The sequence below is a fragment of the Paramacrobiotus metropolitanus genome, unplaced genomic scaffold (genome assembly GCF_019649055.1).
Source record: "Paramacrobiotus metropolitanus isolate TYO unplaced genomic scaffold, Prichtersi_v1.0 Parri_scaffold0000073, whole genome shotgun sequence".
In the NCBI taxonomy this organism is placed as follows: domain Eukaryota; kingdom Metazoa; phylum Tardigrada; class Eutardigrada; order Parachela; family Macrobiotidae; genus Paramacrobiotus; species Paramacrobiotus metropolitanus.
In genome coordinates this window covers 234,879-258,384 of record NW_026570293.1, presented here as the reverse complement: position 1 = coordinate 258,384, position 23,506 = coordinate 234,879, and the positions used below count along the sequence as shown (strand labels likewise).

General features: G+C 44.6%; 3 protein-coding genes across 4 annotated transcripts; all 3 read left to right on the top strand.

Moving 5' to 3' along the window:
• The first annotated feature begins 8,399 nt into the window (after window positions 1-8,399).
• Window positions 8,400-11,572, top strand: LOC129595042 (BTB/POZ domain-containing protein 6-B-like). Its single transcript, XM_055491951.1, has 10 exons — window positions 8,400-8,663; window positions 9,504-9,626; window positions 9,698-9,857; window positions 10,044-10,228; window positions 10,316-10,451; window positions 10,529-10,625; window positions 10,696-10,813; window positions 11,012-11,169; window positions 11,235-11,299; window positions 11,357-11,572. The coding sequence occupies exons 1-10, from the start codon at window positions 8,503-8,505 to the stop codon at window positions 11,453-11,455; spliced, it is 1,302 nt and encodes a 433-aa protein (XP_055347926.1). The 5' UTR covers window positions 8,400-8,502; the 3' UTR covers window positions 11,456-11,572.
• Window positions 11,573-12,210: 638 nt separating this feature from the next.
• LOC129595036 (PR domain zinc finger protein 10-like) lies at window positions 12,211-19,096 on the top strand. 2 transcript variants are annotated; one of them, XM_055491941.1, is made up of 6 exons: window positions 12,211-12,639; window positions 12,771-13,033; window positions 17,010-17,162; window positions 17,779-18,153; window positions 18,305-18,517; window positions 18,975-19,096. In XM_055491941.1, the coding sequence occupies exons 2-6, from the start codon at window positions 12,847-12,849 to the stop codon at window positions 19,082-19,084; spliced, it is 1,038 nt and encodes a 345-aa protein (XP_055347916.1). In that variant the 5' UTR covers window positions 12,211-12,639; window positions 12,771-12,846; the 3' UTR covers window positions 19,085-19,096. The 2 variants fall into 2 exon arrangements, with proteins under 2 accessions (XP_055347916.1, XP_055347917.1); XM_055491942.1 differs by lacking the exons at window positions 12,211-12,639; window positions 12,771-13,033 and adding an exon at window positions 15,438-16,334.
• On the top strand, window positions 19,034-23,347 carry LOC129595035 (uncharacterized). Its single transcript, XM_055491940.1, has 4 exons — window positions 19,034-19,452; window positions 20,110-20,832; window positions 21,369-21,935; window positions 22,364-23,347. The coding sequence occupies exons 1-4, from the start codon at window positions 19,156-19,158 to the stop codon at window positions 22,916-22,918; spliced, it is 2,142 nt and encodes a 713-aa protein (XP_055347915.1). The 5' UTR covers window positions 19,034-19,155; the 3' UTR covers window positions 22,919-23,347.
• The last annotated feature ends 159 nt before the right edge of the window (window positions 23,348-23,506 follow it).

The following is a 23,506-nucleotide window of genomic DNA, read 5'->3' as shown; positions in this document are numbered from 1 at the left end:
GACTGTCATCCTAGGAATCAAATTACAGTAAACTGAAAATGCTGTATTAACGAATATTCCGCTCCATCGTCGGCGTCTCTAAAGCGCTGCGCTGTCCTAGTCGTCACTTACGCAGTTAAAAAAACGTTTTTCCTGTGAATCAGTGTCGGGAAATCTATCTAGTAGACATTTCCTGTACTTCGTTGTTTTTCGCATGCCGGGCAATTCCACAATATGGATTCGCGTACCGGACAGCACAGACACGATAACAAAAACGTTTCAAAATTTGATTAGGCGATAATAAATGCTTTTATAAAATACTTTTATAGCCTTTACTTTACGCAAGACTGATGTAAAATTATCATGTTTTCTAATGTGGAACAAAGCAGAGGATTCCATGTTTGAATGTTTCTAATGTTCGGAACGGGAATCTATGCTGTGAAAGTTTTCGGAATGTGAAAAACATCGAAGTAGTAAAAGCGTCTTTTAAGAAAACCACAAGAAAACGCTTACATTTGCAGAAACATGCGAATGCCAATCCACTCGTCCGGATAAGCTAACGTCTGCCGCCACCCAGCATGCAGCGCCATGACCTTTGCATAGTCCTCCTCACTAACGGCTGTACAGCTGTCATTGACGGCGGCCAAAAAGCGGCGGCGCTGCGCATCAGCGGTTTCCGTGGGGCGGAAGCGCAGAAACGGAATCGCGGCATTCGGGTGGGCGTCGTCGCTGAGAAAACTCCTGAGCGGCAGGTTCGCCGGCCATAGTGCACCGCTGTGCTTAAACAGGCAGATGACCGCCAGTTTGGACAATCGCGGATTGGACGCGGTGTAGTTGATCAGTAACATCTCCTCGCACACAGTCTTCAGTGACGACAGCGTGCGACACTCGTAATTATTACCGTTGTCTTGATTTCGCCCGAGTCCCAACCATGTCGAACCCGGCTTCTTTACGGGATCCCGGCCGTTCTTGGTGATTATGCGTTGCAGCCGAATAGCTTTAGTTCGTAGAACATTGTGCACAGCCGACATTATCCAGGGAAAAGAGATAACAAACTGCGTGGTTTCGTCGTAGTTCCGTGCCTGATCCACAAAGGCCAGCGTACGTGTACATCGGGTAACTGCGAGCTCCAGCATCGTGATGAGCTTATAGTCGAAATGGTAGTGCTCTCTAATCATTTGTCCATTAGCGGGTACCGCTGCAGAAAACGGCGGGAATTCAAAGAAAATATGCCGGTTAGCTCCGGATTCGCGTAGAAGAATCTTCCACAGCAAGCAAACCCTGATTCACAACAACATGATGTCGTAATTGCGGTTAGTGTATCACTGTGCTGTAAATGTATGGTACTCGTGTAAGAGGTACATTACAACAAACATAAAACATAGACAGCTGATTTACCGACTGATCCGTAATTGTGTAACAACGTCCAAATGAAGCAGTATATCTGCCAGGACCGGATGAAACAGCTCCGTTATGCTCATTTCTTCAGCATCCTCTGCAACATATAAGTAGTAAAATAGCAAAATCATAACAACCTAATAGTAAAACCAACCTAACAAAAACAGTCTGCAACCTAATAGCAAAAACAACGTATTCAATCACAGGATAAGGCAGCGTGCATCGCGCATGCCGTTATTGCTTTCAAGGCTCACCGAACATCATTTTCAAACGGTCCACACAACGAATGCTGACCGCTTGTTGCGCTTGCTGCTCAGTAGTGTAGTTTTGGCAGGCTTCCCTTAAGGCATTTTCATCCCAGAAAAAGCTGCGCCCAGCGGTATCCCCGTGCATTTCGGCACAAATGAAGGTGATCCTGTCGGATCCGGCTCGCACAAACACCCGACACCCCACCATAACCTCATTCAGTTCGTTCAGGTACCGATGCGCCCCGGCACAGTAGAATTTCACGGCGTCCCAAATCTCGAACCGTTCAAACTGACAGCTGGCATTACACACGAGTTCCTGCTGGCCCAGTGCGATACGACCCGACTGCAGCAAGAACTTGGGCAGGCTGACGAGATCCCGCAGTAAATCTGCTTGATCCCAGTGGATAACATATTTGCGGTACATAAACCCGTTACAGCGGGCAAATATACTCGGCTCGGCATCGGTTCGTGGCAGGTGCTGCACGAGCTGATTCCGCTGCACGACGATACTGCGCGCGGGGGAACTGTCCGCCACATCATTATCCAGACGGACCGCGTAGTACTGGAGGCAGAAAGGGCCAGTAATGGTACCCTGCCGGAACACCATCGGTCCTCCATCGACAGTGGGCAGCGCCACCTGGGTTGATGAGCCGATCCAGGATATTACATCCCGGCATAAGAGAAAATGCGGCCACAGCTGGCTGGCGTGAATCCACTCGGCCGTAACCGTGGTCGAGTCAAAGTCTACGAAGTAACGGTCGCCGTCAATATCCTGAACGTATCCCAGCCACCACTGGCCGCTGTCGCGCTGCACCAGCACCGTATTCCCGTAGTTCACCTCGCGCGCTCCGGAATACAACTGGCGATAGTAGCGTGGAGTGACGTTCATCGTACGTGGTGGAGTGAATGACGGGCGATCTGGCTGGATTTATCACACCGAAAACAGAACGATCACAATTCGCAGCGAGCTGATTATTCGTTATTTGCTACACGATAAGTACTAAAGTTGTTCTCCCTGAAGGATTCGTGAGAAGTGGTAAGTACCTGAATACTGGAATACATGAATCTACTGTAGATATTCTTCTTCTTCGTGCAGCGTAGGTGAATCACTTAGGCTGAACGACACCCTTGCCGCGGTCCGTATGCGCTCTGTACATACTGATCTACGCGCACTAGCGCCTCGTCAACGTTGATTGGCTGGTTTACCGATCAGCGAAACAAAGTAAAGCAGAAAGCAAGGTCAGAAGGCTATGATTCAACGCAGTTTGATTTCGGATCATTTGTCGTTTCTTATTCTCAGTGTTTTCGGGAGATTACTTTGAATTTTTAAACATATAAATATGCATGGTTGAGATAACCGCTTTTTAATTTTGCTTGCTCTGAAGCGTAGGTGCGGTGAGCCAGGCGATTTTGATCCAAAGGCTAACAATTCCGGCGCTCTTTAGCTGCACATCCACGGATGCTGACCGTCACACCGGGATGGCGGGGTCTGCCGATCGTGCGATGCACCAGTTAGCCGGTGATGACGTGAGCGATGTGCAGCTCGCGGTGGGACGCGATTATGGCGCCGTGAAGATCTTTCCAGCTCAAAGGTGAGCTGTTTGTGGGTTGGGTCAGTTTCGCAGTGTTCTTGCTTTGATCCTCATCCGTAATGTTTGGTTGGCTTTGTTGGGCGCTTGTAGCCGGCAGGAAGGTTGACGGGTTGATGGTTGATGTTCAATGAAGGTCATCAACCTTTCTCGAAAGGTCAACAGCCTTCCACTTGCTGTATCCACTGATCTGCTTTGAAGGCACGGTGTGCTTAAGCCTTTATTTTGCGGAACCTAGTGATTGTATTTTTCATCGCACTAAGTCCACGTGTTCGATTGCGTAAGTAGGTCTAATACTGACACGTAATGCGCAAAAAGTAGCCACAGGACCCGCCAACGTTCCTGCAGAAAGTTAGGTATGGAAGAAGATCTTGCCATTTTTTCGTTGATTTCTGTATGCGGTGTAGAAATTTCACAATGTGCGTCATTTTACGATTAATCGGTTGGAAATTTCCTCATTCTTAACTCAAAATTTTAATTAAAAACCGAGCAAAAAATGATTTGCCTGCAATGCAATAAGACAAAACTGCAAAAAGCGAACGGTGGCATCCACCTTTCTGCCGAACCGGTGGCGGCATCCATTCATTAAGTTTTTGCGCTATTGCAAACATTTTCTGTCACAGTTCCTTCCATCTCTATCGCTTATCAGTAATCAGTTAATTCGCTTATCTATGATCAAACATGCAGACGCAAGGTACGAACATAGTCGACAATTCTACATAATACGTCTTACCGAGTGGCGAAATAGTTGTGTTGCACAATGAACTACAGCACAATGAGCAGAATAATATCAAAGGACACCGCCGGCAGAAAGGTCGATGACCTTTGCGAAAAGGTTGATGACCTTTACAGAAAGGTTGACGACCTTTGGAGAAAGGTTGATGGCCTTTAGAGAAAGTTTGATGACTATACTGAGTTGTTAATGATCTTTAAAAAAGGGATTATGACTTTCGACAGACAGGTGGACTACCATAACAACCCTCACTAAAACAAGGAGTTGCAATGACGCTATTTGAATGCAAAACGCGATGCTGTTCATAATGTTCTTGTCCTAAAGCACAAAGGTCGGAAAATAGTTACAGATAAAGTGCACAAATGGCGCGAACGTGACAATCAAAGAAAGACATCTGCGCCTTTCGTCTTAAGTTTGAAGTGTTGCGCTCCTATGTGGCAATACCTAATTCGGATAATTTTTCCAGTAATTGTAACCGAGCATTAAGCAAAGGAAAGTCCCTGCAGTAAGGTTTCGGCTACTCTGAGCGCATAATCTTAGGGAGCAAAGTGATTTCATATGGCCGTAATGTTTCCAAATGCAGTTTTTAAATTAATGGATGCCGAGAAAAAAATGTTAAGAAACAAAAAGTTAATGCCAAAAGAGATTAGACAGATAAACAATGAGCAGAAAGATAAATATGTTGGGCGGCTATTAGAATAACCGGCAAAAAGGTGAAAAGCTTCTGCAGAAAGGTGGATGACCTTTTAAAAAGGTTGATCAGAAAGGTTGATGACCTTTAGAAAAGGTTGATGAGAAAGGTTGATGACCTTTAGAAAAGGTTGATGAGAAAGGTTAATGACCAATAGAAAAGGTTGATGACCTTTAGAGAAAGGTTGATGACCTCCATTGAGCGTCAACCATCAACCCGTCAACCTTCCTGCCGGCTACAGGCGCTCACAGCGCCGTATTCCATGCCATGTTCTACAGCAGTCTGCCAGAAAGTGACACAGCTCTTGTCGATATTCCCGACATTCGTCCCGAGGCCTTCGCCAACATGCTCAGGTATGTCTCGACCGTTACGGTATTTCTTATCACGTGGCGAGGAATATTCGGTGTGACAACGAAGCCATTTTGTCCAGCTTTATCTACACGGGTGCTGTGGCGGATTTCGATACGGATAACGTTTTCCCCACATTGATCTACGCGGACAAGTACGATTTGCCACTGCTGGTCGGCCTGTGCGCTGACTTTGTCTCGGCACAGCTGGACAGTCGCAACTGCCTGGATATGTGGGATACCGTATGTCGTTCTTTCTACCGCGCTTGTATTAAGTAACAGCGCCGGTTCGGTTAGAAGGTTGTTGTATTGCGTAGGCGGTTCAATTTGGAAGTATATATATGGCGCCGAGCATCCTGGAGAAGTGTTTATCCCTGATTGATGAATCAGCAGAAACTTTCTGGGAATCGGAACAGTTCGGCGCGATTGGACATGATAGGCTCTGCATCATTCTTCAACGGGATACGTTGACTGCCAATGAAGATACCATTTGTTCGGCGGTTGACAAGTAAGCCCCTTTTGAAAATCTCCATTTAATATTGTCATTATTAAAACAGATATGTTATCAGCCTACGGGAAAACTGTTCGATAAATTATATGAAAATGCAAAGGTTCAAAGATACTGCTGTCCGGCTAGTGGCGAATTAATTTTATGATAACACAGGAAATTTCAGCCCGCGAATTCTTGTTGCGCTGACGCTTATCACGCTTCTGACAGGTGGGCTGCCAACATGTGCACCCGACGGAACATGGAACCTTCTACCGAAAATCGACGCGAAGTACTGATTTGGTGGTTCATTAGGATTACCCAGACAGTAATCCTAATGAACATGGGCGCCTGCGACGACGCTGAGGCTATGATCCGTTGCGCCGGCGGCCGGCCCGGGACGCTTGTGTTTTACCGATGTGCGCCGCACATCGGCTCGTGGGAGAGAAGTATGGCGAAGACCATAAACGGCCTGGTGCAGGTATGCCGCATTGCGGAACGGGTGGTGTGGAGGGAGTGTCGCGTGGCTGAACAGCGTTTGACCGCTGTCGTGACGCAACACTTTCTTACCCGCCCACCGATAAGACAGCTGCCCGCGGCGTTATGGGAACTGTTTGAGGTGAATCTTGTTGTGGAGACACCGGTCGATCTTACGGTATTGTCGGAGTGGATTGCCGAGTTGATTCAGACGGAGCAGTTCTATGAGCTTCGACGGGTATTAGTTTTATTTAGTTTATTCAGAGAACAGACAAACTCTCGAGCCTGCTGGTCATCAATTATAAAGAGATTAAAGGAGTATTTTCTTAGATCCATAAGATATAAGACTCAATTATTCTTTAACAGAGCCAACAGCCAAAGCATTCAATGCCATCAATTTTTTCCGCCACCGTTTTTTAAACAGGGCTTGGTGATGCATGGATATCTGATTATTTATCAATATTTTATAGACTCTCGGCGATTACCAGAGCGTGGATCCGCGCTGTTCAACGCACTATCGCGACTGTCAATGGACACCGTCGGACGTCCGCGATTTGGATGTAAACAAACTGACCAAAATCACCATAGCGGCCTTGTACAATGCAATGAAGCGGGCCCAGATGCAGGCCGAATTTGCGGCCAGGCGTGCTTCCTATTCGGAGGTGGTTGCTATCCCGCGTGAAGTCCAAGATACCGGTGACCATGGCTATTCGGTCTACGGTCGAGGTGCGGCTGGACGCAGGCGTGGCCGATACCGGCACTGGGGCAGGTGACATTTGTGGCACGGAAGGCTGCGTCAGTCCTACTGACTTCGCGTTGCAACTGCAAAATTCACCTGAGCGCTGGGCGCTCACATGCCTATTAGATCTTCAAAATGCAGTACGCGCATATGGAAGACTTCTCAAATACAATAAGGAGCCAGGCAAACGTTGCATACGTGTACCCGCGCATCCTTCAGTGGCATAAATTTTCCTGATGGTTGTCATACCAGTGTACTGTATTTTATTTTTTCCATTCAGATTCTTTGGAGATTTCAGACAGGAAATAAATTAATTTAATCACTCCGTTCCTGAATAAATCAGGAAATAAACATATTTAGTCCCTCCGTTCCTGAATAAGTTTCGGAGTTTTATATTCATTCTTCCTAAACGCGCATGCGAAAACTCAAACTGTCTCAAAGTATGTTCCGTTAAGTACAGAGTACTACTTACGCATCACTGCAAAGTAAATGAATTTTATGTACAGATAAGACTCGTAGAAGCGATTTCGAGAAAACGCCAACCAAACAGCTGTTATTAACAAATTATCATGTTGATCATGTTTTACAAATTAAAGATCGGACAGAGTCTGGAAGCAGGTGGAAGATCGGGCTGTACAGTCACAAAAGAAATCCCATAAACATCACGCGGCAAATTCACACCGTATGGCAGCAGGGTGACCGAAGTTGCTACACAGCAGCTACCGGTATCTTATCAACTGCCGGTCGGTGGCGCTAGCGCACACCGTTGAGAAATTTACCTGCTTTCTTTTTTCCAGACATTCTGTTGTTTGTTGTTTGCAGAGCTAAAAAACGTCCTCGTAGTCTCTCATATCCTTACATGTTCCGAGGACAGACACTGCACTTCCCACGTTGTATCTCGATACTGATTTTCTGGCGCAAAAATTCTCCCGATCGAGGGTTATACCGCTACATTCGCAGACCTTGATTGACAAATCCTTGAAGTAATTTCTTTGTTAGCGGTCCAAGTGTTCCCGTAGTTTCAAAAGCCAAAGGTTGCACTACTTACATATGGATCCGCGAGTCCGGCCATTGTACTTCCGCAACTTCTGTTTTTCTCTTACTTCTGCCGCGCTTCCTGGAGCACGTGATGTCTGGCCTATGTAGGTTTGGGCAATTGTATCGAATGTACATAATCTTACAAGTTTTTGTATATAGATATAAGCTTTCGAAAAAATAGCGGATTTAATGTCTTTGGGTACGTCCGTACCAATTCTCGTTTTCAGTTAATTATGGATTCTGAAATTCATAGTTCTCAAATTTTCAAGGCGGCGTCACGGCAGCCAAAGACACAGTCAAGCTGAATAGAGGATACAGGATAGAGAGAAGGCAGGGAGTTCAGCTAGACAGACGGTTTGGTGGGCGGATCTTAGAATGCATCCCCTATCATTTCTTCCTACGAGATTTGTGGAATTCCATACCTGAGATTCCTTTCCTCAGTTGCTGCGTAAAGCATTTATAGCGCAACGGGACTACTCGGGCGCAATAAATACATCAAGAAGTACTGTACTGGTGGAAATCCGTAATATAAATGTATCAAACTTTTTCTCATTATTGAGCTATCACTCGCGCTCGTGCCGTGGTGTGGTATCAACCACCGCTAGAAATAGTGATATATGTTGATCTGATCCAAATCAAATCAGATCCAAAGCAACTGCATTACATGCGTTTGGCTTGCGCTGCAGAATACAATTGTTGAGTGCTAACCACGAATTGTGTCACATCATACCAGCGATGTAGCGATTTTAATCCGCAGATTCAGAATCCCTGCAGCTATGTCCCGAAATTCCTCACAAAACACGGACGCGGAGCGGCGTACCGGGATGGCAAAGATGAGTGATTGTGTAAAGCAGTTGCTGTGCTGTGAAGACATGAGCGATGTTCAGTTCGCGGTGGGACGTGATTATGGCCCCGTCAAGATCTTCTCAGCTCACCGGTAAGCGCTAAATTTGTGGCATCTTGTAGTGTAATTGGTTCTATCAATAAAATAAGAATACCAATAAAACGTTTGAGTCTGGTTGTTGTTAAAGGAAATGCGGTCGCTGTTTTTGGTACATTAAGAGCGCGACCAAAATTGGTAGGGTAAGCGTAGATTTTGGTAATGTTTTCAATGCACGGACGTATAAATTCGAACTTTTATTTAGTGTCTATCAGCGCTGGCTTGTTGTTATGTTAATTGGCTATTGCATGAACAACGAAAAAGGATACCCTAATGATATTTTATAATAAAATATCTACTTCAAGAGAGCTCGAGCTGTTTTATTTGCTCTAGCTATTGGCTTTTTTGAGTTTTAAATGTAAATGGCATTTGCTTGGACATATACAAGTTTGAAATAAAAATTAATACAAAAATTTTTAAAAAATACCTACGTTACACTTTATGATAAATATAGTACCAGAAATTAACGAACCGAGTTGTGCAGGACGAAGTTATCATGAACGTATACTGATGATAAAAATTATCATAACAATAGTGCATGAAAAAGAAAGCTGAAAGATAGTGCTGTTTACTGTGATTTTTGGATGTTTGTTAATGGTTTTGTTATGTTTGAATATGCGACTGTCTTATGCTAATAAAACTAAAGAGAGTATCGTTCATATGCGATTAAAAGAGGTGAAGGTAAGACAGGACGCTATGTAGATCAGACTGTGGATGTACAGATATTAAACAGATACATATTCGCAGTAATTACTACACAATGCAGTCGATTTTTCCTTCGCCATAATGAATTAGTTAATTAATTTCATCTTCTCAGTGATCGGTTTTATGATAAAGGTTGATAATGGGTGCGCGCAGCACGGTGTTCCATGCCATGTTCTTTGGCAGTTTGGCCGATAACTGCTCAGCTCCCATCGGTATTCCCGACATTCTTCCCGACGCCTTCGCTAATATGCTCAGGTATGTTGTCCGCTTTTTTATCGCCCTCTGCAGTGAATGCAGTGCATTACACTACGCCGTCCATTGTACAGCTTTATCTACACCGACGCCGTGACGGATTTCACCCTGGATAACGTCTTCTCCACACTGGGTTGCGCGGACAAGTACGACTTACCACTCTTGGTCGGCATGTGCACTGACTTTGTCCTGGATACGCTCAACACCAGCAACTGCCTGGATATTCTGGACAACGTAGGTCTCGGCGGCTTATCACGTTTTCCTGGCAGTTTACAGTCGCAGATATTAAGGAAAATGGCCCGGTACATCATGCCAAAAATGGGATACATACACTAAAACTTTCGCTTTCGCGCCCTCCGAATCACTTTATGTTACACTATGTACCGGGCCATTTTCCCTTAATCTGCTTGTGTTGCCTAGGCGATTCTGTACGAAACTTCGGCGCCGAGCATCCTGGTGCGGTGTTTATGTTTGATTGATACATCAGCGGTGTCGGTCTGGTTTTCGCCGCACTTCGGCGCGATTGGACAGGAAGCATTACGCATTATTCTCCAACGGGATACGTTGACCGCCAATGAAGACACCATTTGTGGGGCAGTTGACAGGTACAACTGGTAGAGCCGTACAGGCGCTCATTTGTCCAGAACATACGATCGAGATTGTTGTTGCGAGATCGAGACTGTTTTTGTCAGGTGGGCGGCTAACGTGTGCGCGCTAAGGAACATGGAGCCTTCTTCTGCCAATCGGCGGGAAGTACTGGGCCAGGAGCTGTATCTCCTGCGCTTCCCGCTCTTGAGCCATGCCGAGCTGCTGGATGGTCCCGTCAAGGTGCGGTCTTCTAGTCGGTTTACAAGTCTTGAGCTAAGGCAAAAGCGTTCAAAAAGGGCTGCCTTATTTTTCTTTAGAGTGGTTTATTGCTACAATCGGAGGGATGGGACATTTTCCACTACAAGAACGCTCGAAACAAACCGCCGCTGCCGTTCCCGACAAAGCCCCGACAAAGTTGGCGCATTCTCATGTTGACTATCGTCAGTGTTAAGAATTTCTAGTTGTATGGTGCGACTTTTCCTAGATGTGCGCGCAGAGGGTGTCATCACTTGTACGATTCCGGACGTCAGAACGCTCGAGAATACAAACGGGTATAGAAATACGTTCTGCAGTGAACCCATCGTCGTCCGGAAGCTGCTGTGGTAAGGTAGCGCAAAGAACAAATATCAACCAAGTCGTAGATAGGCTGGATGAAGTGTATTATATGCTGAAATAATGTGCTGCGTGATTTAGCGTTTGACCAATGTTCATAATTCTGTGTAACCCAATGAAAATATTTGCCGTACGAGTACGGTTTAAAAAAAGGTAGATCAACGCCATTACTACATATCATTGTGCAGGAGAATGCAGTTGGTTAAGAGCTTCTTCGGTGGAGTTCGTTCTTTGGGCATGTACCTGCAGTGCCGTGGCAATCCAGAAGCGGATTCGTGGGCGTGTCAGGCCACGGCGGAATTTCGTGTAATCCCGTGGAAAGCTGAAACTATAGCGGTTGCGAGCGGTGCGTTGTTTGCACGGTTATTCATAGCATACAATCTGCGCAAATGTTGGCTTAACATGTTGCAGTGACATCCCATCTGTTCCGCAAAGGCGAATATGATTCCCGATGCGTCGGTACTGTGCCTATGGAGGTAAAAGCATCTGTAAAACCTTTCGTTGCACTGGTTTAACGTAAGTTGTGTTCAAAGGTCTTACTGCAGCCGGGGAAAGGGTACGTCAATCCTAATGATTTCTCGTTGAAAGTGCGAATCCACGTTAATGCTGACCTGCCTAATGGAATTGAATAAACACAGTGTCAGCCGACGTTAATTATTACGTCTGCAATTTCTTACCAAAGTTGAGAAATTAGTCGTGTTCGTTGCTATCTTTGCAAGTGGATATTTTACGTCCTGTGCTTTCCTGTATCAATTCCTTTGAGATTCTGATATTGAATTATGTCTCTTTGCAGCTATGCAAAATAAAATAGTTAACTGCTGTGCAAAACTTGCAGAAAACAAAAGCAGGAACTACGTGTACCGGTGGTCCGGTGTACGTGCCAACTGCCAATAGAAAAATATCCACACCGCAGATATTAGATAATCCTTTTTTGTATGTTATTACTGTACTGTAAATGCGCCTGTGGTTTCGATTGCGAGCGAGAGGATAAGAAAAGACGAAGTGGTCTACGAGCCGTGCGATCTGAACCAAAAAAGAAATGCGGCGAGACAGCACGAGCGAGCGGAGAACAATTTCATGAGCGAGCGAAGAAGATTTTAGCGAGGGTTAAAATGACGGTATATCGTAATATCGGTGATTTTGATCGGATAAAATATCGGTGATTTAATTGATTTTGATTTCCTATTGCGAGTACAAGATTACAGCTGTTCACTGGAAACCACCGTAGTTGCAGTTGGCTGAACGGAAGTGGCTGTATCTGCATGGCACCATGTGGCAGTTACGTGAACGGAAGTAGCTGAATCTCAGCGTATCTGCATTGCGTTTTGCTGTTACTTAATTTTCAGGAGTCTGATTATTACTGATTTGCCAGCTGTGGGATGCAGCAACACACAGATTTGTTGTTTACAGTAACAGTGGATCATTGATTATCAGTGTTATCACTGTTGTTTAACGTCCGTTGCTTGTCTCGTTTCGTTTTGGAGTTACCGTTCCCAAACGCTTTTAGTGATTAATCCAGAGGCAAGCTGCAGATTGCGGACGTTCCGTTTGTGATTATTTTTTCACGCGAATTCGTTCTCGCAGCAGGTCTTTTTTAAAATTGGTCGATCTGTCGAGGTTTTATCGCATGTGCGCAGTACATGTGGGTACTGTGTCTACGTTCAGCTCGATTATATGTAATCAATGCGAATTTTGTGAAACTCCGAGGACCGTGAAGATGCTTATTCCCTGCCTTTATTTCCTTCGAAAGCTGTGAATTATGGACGAATTAATGGTCGTTCCACAAGAACACATCCAGGACAGCCCAGCTGCCCAGGTACGTCACATCTACTGTTCTCCGTCTCCTGTTGTTTCGCGACTGTTTACGCGCTATGACGGGATACTTGATAACTGTCGAGAAGAATTCTATGCGAAGTTGTTAGTTGCTGACTGTCTGGTTTCTTGTAGCCGTAGAAGCGCAGCTTCACGCCATTTGGTCCACCTCCACCAAGGACAGCTGCACACTGTACGACCGGAAACTGCGATGCAAAGCCAGAACAGTCTCAACGTCTCTCCTCTGAGCGATGATAATCATTTGTTTATCATTCCCGCACGAAACCGACGCCATGCTGCTCCCCCATCCGCACTCTCCCACCAGCTAAGGGACCACTATCCAGCTCTTCGGGGCAGCTTAAATTCAGATGGAAAAAGCGGCAACTACGCCAGTACATGTAAGAGTATCATTATTATTATTATTATTATTATTATTACGGCGCAAGAGCAGACAACCCAAAAGGGACTTCAAGTCTGGTCGAACAAAAACAATTTTCATGCTATAAAAAAAGCATCTAGGAAGATCAACTGATTTTTTGAGTAGAAATTCGAAAGCAGGTATGGAACTGGCTTCAAGAATTTTAGGGTTAACAGTAAGACGTTTATCAAGAAGACGATTAACCCTCCAGCGGGCGGTACCCGAAGGAGTGCGAATTTCCTTTTGAAAATCGGGATTTCCCGATGAAAAAAATCAATTAAGACAGGGAATTTTTTGTGAGCTTGTGCTGACCATAGGTCAGTGGTGGTGAGCATGTCGTTTGCCAACGCCAATGCCCATGGACAGTCTACGGCAGAAAAACGTTTAATTCTGTAATAATTAAGCAAATAGGCATTATGTCAGCGCAATAACTTCGTTATACAATACAAAAAAAGCACTTTAAAACAGGAATACAGAAGTGGTCAACAAATTGACCACTGGTCAGCAAAAAACTAAAAACGCCCAAAACTCGTTCTCAAGCATTTTGAACAATAATACAGGTATAAAAACCCAAAATAAACGATACTAGCAATAGTAGTTTTAAAACTTCCGTTACTCTGGCATATGGTACTTCACAAAGCAGTCCTTGTGTAATTTAACATTGCACTTGCTGCATTTCTGACACGCTGAGTTGCGTTTACACTGCCTGCATCGTCCGGGCTTGCATTTTTCCTGGATGTGGCTACAACTGTCGTAGCGGGCGGCATCAGAAATTGGAGTCGACGGTCCAGTTGCAGTAGTGATCGGCGGCGCATCACACATCAGCAGTTCTTCAACCAGCTGCGAAAGAAACTCAATTTGTGTGAGTTTGCCTCCTACTTCACCATGAACTCGCCATGCCGCAACCGCGATCATGGCAATGGAGTTTGAAAAAAGTGGCCACCACCACTTTTTGAAACGCAGCATCGGCCGGAAGTTACTAATAAACCGGTCACAAAGGTCAACACCACCCATATGTTTATTATAGTTGGCAATCATCCGCGGCTGGTCAATTAAAACCTTCTTCTTCGCGGCGCGACTTTATCGCTTTGCCTTTCCAAGAGGTGTAACGGTATCGTAGTTGGACGCGAGGCATACTGCGGTATTGTCATGCCACTTCACAGCAATCACATTGGCCGTGCAACAGGCAGCGTGGCTACCACGTTCAGTTTTTTTAAATTTTTTGTTGTCCGGAAACGGACATTTCTTCAGACGATTTTCACGCGCTGTGCCGGTGGCTCTAAAACCGAGCGCTCGCAATTCCTCCAAAAGCGCATAAGACGTAAAGAAATTATCGAAGAACACACAGTGTGCATCTGGACACTTGACCACAGACAACAATTTCAAAACAACTCGAGATCCAAGTGGCTTCAATAGTTCGGCAACATCCTTGCCCGTAGCATCTTTTCCAGTATACGCGAAAAATGTGTACGGATATCCCCGTGATCCACACAACACCCAGAGCTTGTACCCGAACCGGCATGGTTTGCCTCTCATGAACATTTTGCAAGAATGGTGCCCGAAATAAGGAATCATTTCTTCATCAACGCTAAAAAACGGATCAAAAATCCCGAACTGAAGAAGTTTTTCCTTCAGAAGAGTGAAGAAGGGGTTAACTTTGGCCATTTTATCCTCCGGATCCAAGTGATCGTTGTCGGCCAAATGGAAATATTTTTTAATTTTCTAGAAAAAATAAAATTAAATTATTACTGCCAACCACCCAGGGTGTCGATGAACAAATGCGTTTTTTGATGGGTTCCTGCAACCGGAAGTACGTGCCGTATGTTTTATGTCCGAAGCGACAAGACCTTATCCTGATTCCACAATAAAAAAATACTGCTTATATTGCACCCGCCCCAGGTGACGGCAAAACTGCACCAACAAAATTTATTTGCCTTTGCTCACCTCGAATCGTTTACATGACATCCTCGAAGAAACGGCCGGAAAGCTGAACAATGCGGAGCGCATCCAGAAGTGTCTCGTAGTAGGCAGCTGCACAATTCCGCTGTACAAGAGTATCCCGATGAACAAAAAAGATCACGCATGGGAAGCTGGAAATCAGCGTTGTTCTGTCTGGCATATCGTTCGGATTCCGTAATAATATGAGTCGCTACAATATCATCAAAATACATCTTAAAAGTTCCAAAGGTGTCTTGCTGATCAGCTCTGGATGTTCGTTTGCAAGCTTCCTCGGCATTTCTCCCGTGTGCTCTGGAAATGGCACGACAGCGCTCTCGTCAGGCTTCCAGTCTACTTCCGGCCGGAGAATGACGCCTTTCTTTCGCTTTGGAGCTGGACCGTCTTCGGCCTCTGAATCAGTCTCGTAGCAAACATCGAGATCTCCAGCCACATCTTTGGGCATTTGCGGTCTCAGATCATTTTCATCAATATCCTCTGTATCCGAGCACACACCAGCTTCCGGTGGAAGACAAACGATGTCAATCTCTCGGTGTGGTCTGTTTGTCAATTCCTCAAAAATATCCTTTGCCTCTTTAAGCGTTTTTGCCCGTGTTTGAGGCATTTTTAAAAAGTACGCAACGAATAAAGAAATTATTATTTTGCAAAATTTTCACGCGGGAAGAAGCAAATAAAAAAGTGGGAAATCGTAGTAGTGGATGGTACACTAAGCAGTCACAGCTGTGCATGCGTTACCGGCTTTGTTGCTGCACGCTGGTTTTTTTCAAGCGCCAAATTATTAGTTGTCAAACCACCACTGCAGTTGCTCAACAAAGACATTGCAAAGAGCTCTTCTGCTTCACGGCGGAGGTGATTTTTTAATTTTCGAGTGTTTTTAATAGATTTACTTTGTTCGCACGCGTTTTTACTTTGTTCGCACGTTAAATTTAACAATTATGGAGATTATGGAATTATTATTTATGGAACGTGATTTAGTTATACCGCAATGGTTGAAAGCCATTGTACAGAAGCAGATTGATTGTGGGAATACTGGCAAGAAAGCGCGGAGCGAGATTTATCGTGCTGTGTACTGGAAACTGAAGGTGCGTGTTTCCCTCAAGCTGGATACAAATTTGAGAGAGATTTATTTATGAGTACTTTTGAGGTTCTGTGATTGTGATGATTGTATCTGGTGTTTTTTACAACGGTTTTGCAGCAACCTTTAGTAGTTTTTTTCGTGATAACAAAATGGCAAAAAGCTGGAAGACATCAAAACTGCTGTTTATCCCGCTTGTCTGGTGGATGCATTGTGTGAAATGTTCCCAGATGAGAACAAGCACCAAGATGTAAGCGCGGTGTACACTAATTATTTAAAATTTTTAATTAGCAGTTAGAATAAAAGCTATTTGACTGCTCGTTTTTTAACATTCGCAGTACGGCCCGTCGAACGTGACGTTAAAAGACATTGCAAGTTTACGATGAATGGATTACAGCGCACGTGGCCAATTCCATGTTCTTTTAGACCCTTCATGGGCAATGGCGTTAGCAAGTAACACGTGTGTTTGACGGACAATGGCCTTGCAGTGTTTGACTTTTGGATGCCATGGTGGACATTTCTGAATAAAGCATTATCACTTGTACCTTGCTGATTTATCTCGAATTTATTGAATCATCGACTAGAAAGTTGTTGACCAAGGCACGCAGAGAGCTCAGACAAGTCGAAATTAGCGATTTTCGCGCACCTGTAGTTTTTAATTAACTTGAGACATAAGGTTGAATAATGTTTTTATTGTTGCTTTGAAGTCCCTTATTGCTTATTTCGTTATGGGTTATCGATTAACTATTGCCGCTCGCTGGGGAAAAATTCTCAAACACCTTGTCGTTTCCTAACACCAATGCCCGTCAACGGGTTAAGCCGCATTTCCATAATCGACTCTCCGATAACTTTCCTTGCTTCTATCAGAGACCCGCATCAGAACAGTATTTCCAGCAGCGGTGTATTAGAAGTGTCTTTTCTGTAGTGCTATGGAGGTGCGAGAGCTGCGTCCTCATGCAGTCGAGTGATGAACCTTGCGTGCTGCATTCACCACTAATGAAGGACACGCCAACGGTGGCCAAAGCGTACGGCACTCTACCGGCGCAGCTGTACATCGCGCAGAAAGACGGGATGCTTGGTAAGGTTTAATCAATTTAATTTAATTCGCATCAGAGCGGGCAGCCCATTCCCGCTACGGTGACAGTCTAGCACGGGATTTTAACCTGGCAGGATAAAATAATATGTAGTAACAGGTATCATCCAACTGAAAAAAATGAGGAAATTCGTACAGTCGCACACCAGTAAGTAGCTAAAAAATCCAAGACACCTGTCATTCATTATAAAAACCAGCTATGCGCAGAGCTGTATTAAAACAGCCAAGGGAAAGTAACTCCAGCGCAGTACTTGCGGTACGGTTCATTGATGTTTGTGGCGAAAATCATAATAATTTATTTTATTTGCAGTACATGTATACTGTACTCGTGCCAGTCGTACGAGTGTATTCGTACGTACAAGTGCGAGTACTAGGTTCTGCACTGATCGAGGCCTCTGTGATAAACCGCGCAACCGGTTATAGCTCGTTCAGTTGCGCAACCGGCTATTTCTCCATTCAACCGCTAAATCCGCTTCGTACGACTGCCGGTTCAGTGTACGCGCGGTTGCGCTGTGTAAAATGAATGGGCAGTGCAGCGTACTGTATGAGTGGGTTGATAACTTGATATGATGACATTGTGATTTCTTTACTTTACCGGCAGATCAAGGTGTCTTTGCCAGAACGGCCATCCCGCATCCGACCGTATTCGGCCCGCTGGTCGCTCCCCTGACACGGCAGGCTAGCGTCACCTTCACCGTTGATCAGCGTTTTGGCCTGCGTGACCAGAACAGCCGCATCCACGGTGTGCAAGTGTTTGATCTGGACTGCGATGATCGGTGTAACTGGGTGAAATTTGTGCGGGAAGCGGTGCGTGCCGATCGGCAGAATCTCGTGGCCTTCTGCCACAATGATGCGGTTTATCTGGCCACTACAAAAGATATCCCGGCGGATACGGAGCTCTCCTTCTGGTACTCCGAACGCTATGGCCAACTTCTCAATAAAGAAAATCTGGCCTTGGAAAATCTGCCGTCACAAGGTATGGTTGGAACTTGGAACCTCTTAGCTGTTTATTAATTTCGAAAATAACTGTAATCTTTAATTCTGGTGTGTTTAATAAGTATCCTTTTTTGTAATATTATTACTTTAATTTTTTTTGTCCGTTGATTATTGTGGATAGTTCTTTTAAGGTTATTTACCGGAGAATGACGAGAACGAAATCGAAGCAGCGAACGGCGATCAGAACGAATATTTGCCAACATCGGAGCATTTGTGTGACGTTGCGGAGAGTGTACAACATAGTTTGGCGGATTTCGTGGCAACTGGAGATTGTCCAAACAACGGTGATGCCGACGACAGAAAGGTCAAGAAAAATCTGGGCAGCAACAACACACTAACAGCCGGTAAGAAAAGCGACGATACCATTTGACATTATGACTTTTTCAATGGCTAGAATTAAATTGAAAATTAATTATTAAATATAAATTTCTGATTTATTTCATTGAAAATTTATGACAAACTTACATGTGTTAATCACAACGTTTTTCTAATTTCTGTCATTTAAAAGAGATTTAATTTTAGTTAGCGGAAAGTAAGGCAACTTTATCAAACACTAAATTCTGTAATCATTGAAAAATTAATTCGGTTTATTGGACAGTTTCCATACGTTTCCAATGGAAACGTATGGTATGGCATAGAACTGCAGCTTCATGAAATTCAGTACTTTTGTCGTTTTTACAGTTATGGATATTTTCACAAATCTGCTGTTTTTAATATAATTAAAAACATTCAAATTTCGCAGCTGTATTCATTTTCCGTTACCCTTGCTTTCCGCATGAAAATTTTGATTTATTTTTGCAGAACGTCGTCGCTTGCGTTCGGATGGCGGGCGTCCACCCGCGACGCCGGTTGCCGCCAAAAAACCGAAACGCGGCTACTTTTATGGCGACCGAAGGAAGAACGCTGGCTAATCGACTGGTTCGAGGATCCGGAGAATTTCAAGCAGTGGCGACTGGCGCATGCCAAAACATCGAACTATCCCATGACGTTAAACAAGATCGAAGTCGCCGGTCTGATCGCCGCCCTGCTGGCGGACAAGGGCGGACCCGGCACCCGGCAGCGTACCGCGCAGAATATTCTGGATAAGATCTTCCAATTACAGTTGAAAGGCATCCTGCCGAAAGTTGTCGTCACCGTGGAGGAGAACGCGGAACAACCGGCGGAAAATAACGCCGACAGCTGTGTGCCTTTGGAGGGCGACGCAGATTCGCCGGGCTTGGATTCCGTGGATGATATGGCGAAAGACAGTACTGATTCTCCACAAAGTGCGCCAACTAATGTAAGGGTTGAAATAAGATTTTCAAACATTTCACGCTTCAGGCTTCAAAATTACGATCAACATTTCGCACTTCAGGCATCACAATTACGAGTAATTCAGAATCAAACCGGACATTTGCAACGGCATGAAATACAATAAAAATTACCTTTTTTTAATGTATACTTTTATTTGCTCACGGTGTACAGACCGATACGTTTGCACAAGTTTACCCCAATAAAAATTAATAGATTCTAAACTTTGAAAAAATATCCAAAATTGTAAATAAGAAATGTTATAATTTTTAAATATACGTCTTAGGTGGAGAAATTGATAAAATTTATTGACTATGTAAGGAAAATGGCCCGGTACATGGTGTCAAAAATGGGATACATACACTAAAACTTTCGCTTTCGTGGACTTCGAATCACTTTTTTGTGATACTTTATGTCATTCTAAAGCTAAATGATTTGTATACATTGTTTTGAAAACCGTTTGCGCGCGCAGCATCCGGTTGCCGAGATATGGTGTACTAAAATCGGCGAAAGGTTTAAATGCTGCTAATCGTTTTTTTTTAAATTTTTGTTTTTATAACAGAAAAGCAACAAGCTTGTTTTATTTTCTGAATTTGTTTTTAGATGAAAAAATCATGGCTCAAAACTCTTTGAATTTCCACCCTAGGCTGATAAACCCCGAATCAAACGGCGCTATCACAAATGGTTGGTGGAGGAGGAGAATCTGCTTATCGAGTGGTTGAACACAGCGGATAACTACGCCAAATGGACTGGATCGGTCGGGCACGACGGACATCTTAATTCCCGCAAACAGTTCAATGCCCGGCAACATGTCTTAAAAGAGATTGCGGCATTTCTCGTCAACCGGGGAGACGAGCGTTCCAGCCAGCCACGCCAACTCAAATCCATCGAGGACAAGATTTTCCAGATGGAGCGCAAACATTTCGGGAAAATCAGCGCCAAGAAAGGTACAAAACGGAAATCACCTACAGCGACACCAGACGACAATGAAGCATCCGCTGGATTACAAAAGAAGTCGAAAAGGTCGCGTAGTTTTCGAGGCTACCATAAATGGTCGGAGCGGGAAGAGGAGCTCTTAGCCCAATGGTTTGATGAGCCAAAAAACTCTGCGCAATGGAAGCGCGCAGGACCGAACGAAGATCAGACGAAGACGGATGTATCCGGGGTTATCGCGGAGTATCTACGGATAAGATGCCAGTCGGACGCGTCAGCCAAATCTGTGATGGACAAGGTACCGTTTCTGGAGGATGACTGGCGCGCTGCGAATGAATATATGCAGCTGATGGGAAAGCCGTGTTTGTCGTGGCGCGAAGCGTGGCAGTTGAAGCGAAAGCTCGCCGGACGACACGATACCGATGAGATGGAAAAGGTTCGGTTAAAAATTAAAAAAAAATTATCGACATTTTTTGATTCGACCCGAATGAAACTGTTAGAGCGGCAGCCGCTCTCTGTAGGATCGTTTGATAAAACATTTCGATAATAATTTGTATGCTTTGCCGATAGCCTAGTGGTGCCTCTCTCGGCCTTAGAGTATGGAAGTTGTGGGTTCGATTCCCTCAATCGGCAGATTTTGTCCGAAGTTCTATACGATCCTAGCACATCCCTTGCAAAACTAATGTTAATTTAAGGTGAATTTTCAAGAAAGCAGCAGCTTCCTAGCAGTTTGCTGTTCTGAAGTGTATTATGTGTTGAAACGATGAACTGCGTAATTTTTCCTTTAACTTATGTTAATGTGAATAACCCAGTAAATTCCTACTTTATACACGTATAATGATTCGAACATTTTAATTTTTCTTTACAAACCGTGTTTCAAATTACAGTTACATGGAGACCCGTTGTAAATTTGAAATGAATTTATTTGTAACTTGAAATTTAAAACATGTAAAACTGTGTGTTCAACCGTAGGAAAAGGATGCTGTTCCGATCGACCCAGATGACGAAGGAGGATGTCAAAATAATAATAGTAATAATAATAATAATAATAACGGCGTGGAGGGAATCCAGCAAGAACGCTTGGACTATCTATCCCGCAAAGCGTTATATGACCGCATCTGGCCGAAAGATGCAGTAGAACGAAGAAAACGCCGGAAGAAAGTCCAGGGTAGGCCGGATTGTCATTACGGGTGGTGCGCGGACTGCCAGCTGGAATTTAAATCCCGCGCCGCGCGAAAAATTCATTTTCTCCAACATGATGCGGATGCCATGCAAAACGATGATGAGGAGATTCGGCAGTGCCCGGAATGCGCGTTTGCCGGGACCTGTTTGCAGGAGCTCATAGCGCACGTGGATGAGCGGCACACCCGGAAAGATCTACATACTTGTGCGCGCTGCAACAGGTCGTTTATTTCCTTTAAAAGACTGGAACGGCATATTCAACAGGTGCATTTGCTGTCGGATGCCGAGAAGCCGTACGAGTGTCCGACATGCCACAAGCGGTTCGCCATTAATAACACTTTCGCGCGCCACGTCATGGTAAAATTGATATTAATTTATTGTCATTTATCGTGTTTAGTTTTTGAATGGTCTGTATATTATTTTGTTAATTATTCGTTTTCTCCCTTATTTATTGATAAATTCTTTTTTGATTTTAATTGATTTTTTTTCCAACAAAAAATTTATTTTTCAATAAGCACATCAATGAGCACCACTCAGTAAATGCAATCAAGTGAAGAATTCGTCCCAATTAACACGAGAAAACTTTACCACGCATAATTTAACTAAATTCTACAAAGTATATACAGTACGGTTTTAATAGGCAATGAACATATAATATTTTCATTGCCTATTAAAACCGTACTGGACATAAAATTTCGTTAAATTGAATTTTAGCTACTGAGTAGCTAAAATAGATTGTAATAACTATGTATAAAAAGTTGCATGTTTTTTGTCTCCGAATGCAGTCTCACGATGGACCGGTCAACATAAAATGTCCGCTGTGTGACGAGAAATTCCGCACCACCACCCTCCTCTCCGACCATCTCCTGGCGTCCCACTCCGTCGACGGAGACCTCCTGTGCTCCATCTGCAACAGCCAGTTCCCGGTGAAATGCCCCACCAGCTTCCGGGACTTCCGGCGGCATGTCCGCAAGCACACCAGCAGCGGGGAGTTTGCCTGCACCCTGTGCGACAAAGTTTTTAGCCGTCGTGAAGGATTACAGGTACATACGAAAGGGGTGCACAGTGTGGCGCGGGAACATGTCTGTGAATGCGGCAAATCGTTCGCAACGGCGCGGCATCTCGTGAATCATCGCCGGTGGGTGCACACGGAAGGGAAGGTGGACGGGCGGAAGACGGCCGGTAAAAAAATGGCGACCGGTAAAAAGGTCACGCGGATGGAAGGGAATCGCAGGGATTACGTTCCCCGCAGAAGTGTAAACACTACACGGAATTCCCGTTCTCCTGTGAGGAGTGTCAGCAGGGTTTTGTGCGCCGCGGGATGTTCGCCTACCATTTAACGGTGCGCCATCCGGAGCGGTCGCTGGACGCCGAGCCGCAGTTGACACTGTCCAGCACCCTCATGCAGGGCAGTGCGTCATCATAAGGATACTTCTGATCGCTTTCCCATTTGGAGCTTTTTCACTCGAACTTACTGGAGTGATTGTGGTGCGCACTGTGCTTGTTGTACTACCGCTGCACACTGATTTTACACCTGAATGGATTGAATGTGGATGCACAGAGCCGAAGCATTCTTATTCTCTGTAAGGCTGTGTGTGAGCCCCTTATTTTCCTCTTGCGTGAAATTTGGAAATGAATTGTGCTTAGAGTTGAAAATCTTTTTTTTGCTGTACTCTGTACTTACAATATTGAGGATTTGTTGGTCTGTGGCAGTTTATGATACCTTGTTTTCGGTTGGGGCTTTGGTTTGTTTGCACTCTGACCTTTGCTATCGGTGATTTCTAGTTGAACTTTTTATCTTTTGTAAAACACGCTTCGGCGTTGTTGTTGTTCCTGTTGTACTGCTAATGTTATTGGCATTGAAGATGACGAGCACAAGTACAGTCAGTACTCAGTCCGGTTGTCCTTGCGTGCCACGCCGTTTAGCA

Coding starts and splice junctions, on each gene's coding strand:
- LOC129595035 (XM_055491940.1), top strand. CDS start 19,156: ATGACGTTAAACAAGATCGAAGTCGCCGGTCTGATCGCCGCCCTGCTG. Junction 20,833..21,368: donor ATACCGATGAGATGGAAAAG/GTTCGGTTAAAA, acceptor GTTCAACCGTAG/GAAAAGGATGCTGTTCCGAT. Junction 21,936..22,363: donor CTTTCGCGCGCCACGTCATG/GTAAAATTGATA, acceptor CTCCGAATGCAG/TCTCACGATGGACCGGTCAA.
- LOC129595042 (XM_055491951.1), top strand. CDS start 8,503: ATGTCCCGAAATTCCTCACAAAACACGGACGCGGAGCGGCGTACCGGG. Junction 10,626..10,695: donor CCCGACAAAGCCCCGACAAA/GTTGGCGCATTC, acceptor GACTTTTCCTAG/ATGTGCGCGCAGAGGGTGTC. Junction 10,814..11,011: donor GTCGTCCGGAAGCTGCTGTG/GTAAGGTAGCGC, acceptor ATCATTGTGCAG/GAGAATGCAGTTGGTTAAGA.
- LOC129595036 (XM_055491941.1), top strand. CDS start 12,847: ATGCAAAGCCAGAACAGTCTCAACGTCTCTCCTCTGAGCGATGATAAT. Junction 18,154..18,304: donor GGAAAATCTGCCGTCACAAG/GTATGGTTGGAA, acceptor AGTTCTTTTAAG/GTTATTTACCGGAGAATGAC. Junction 18,518..18,974: donor CAACAACACACTAACAGCCG/GTAAGAAAAGCG, acceptor TTATTTTTGCAG/AACGTCGTCGCTTGCGTTCG.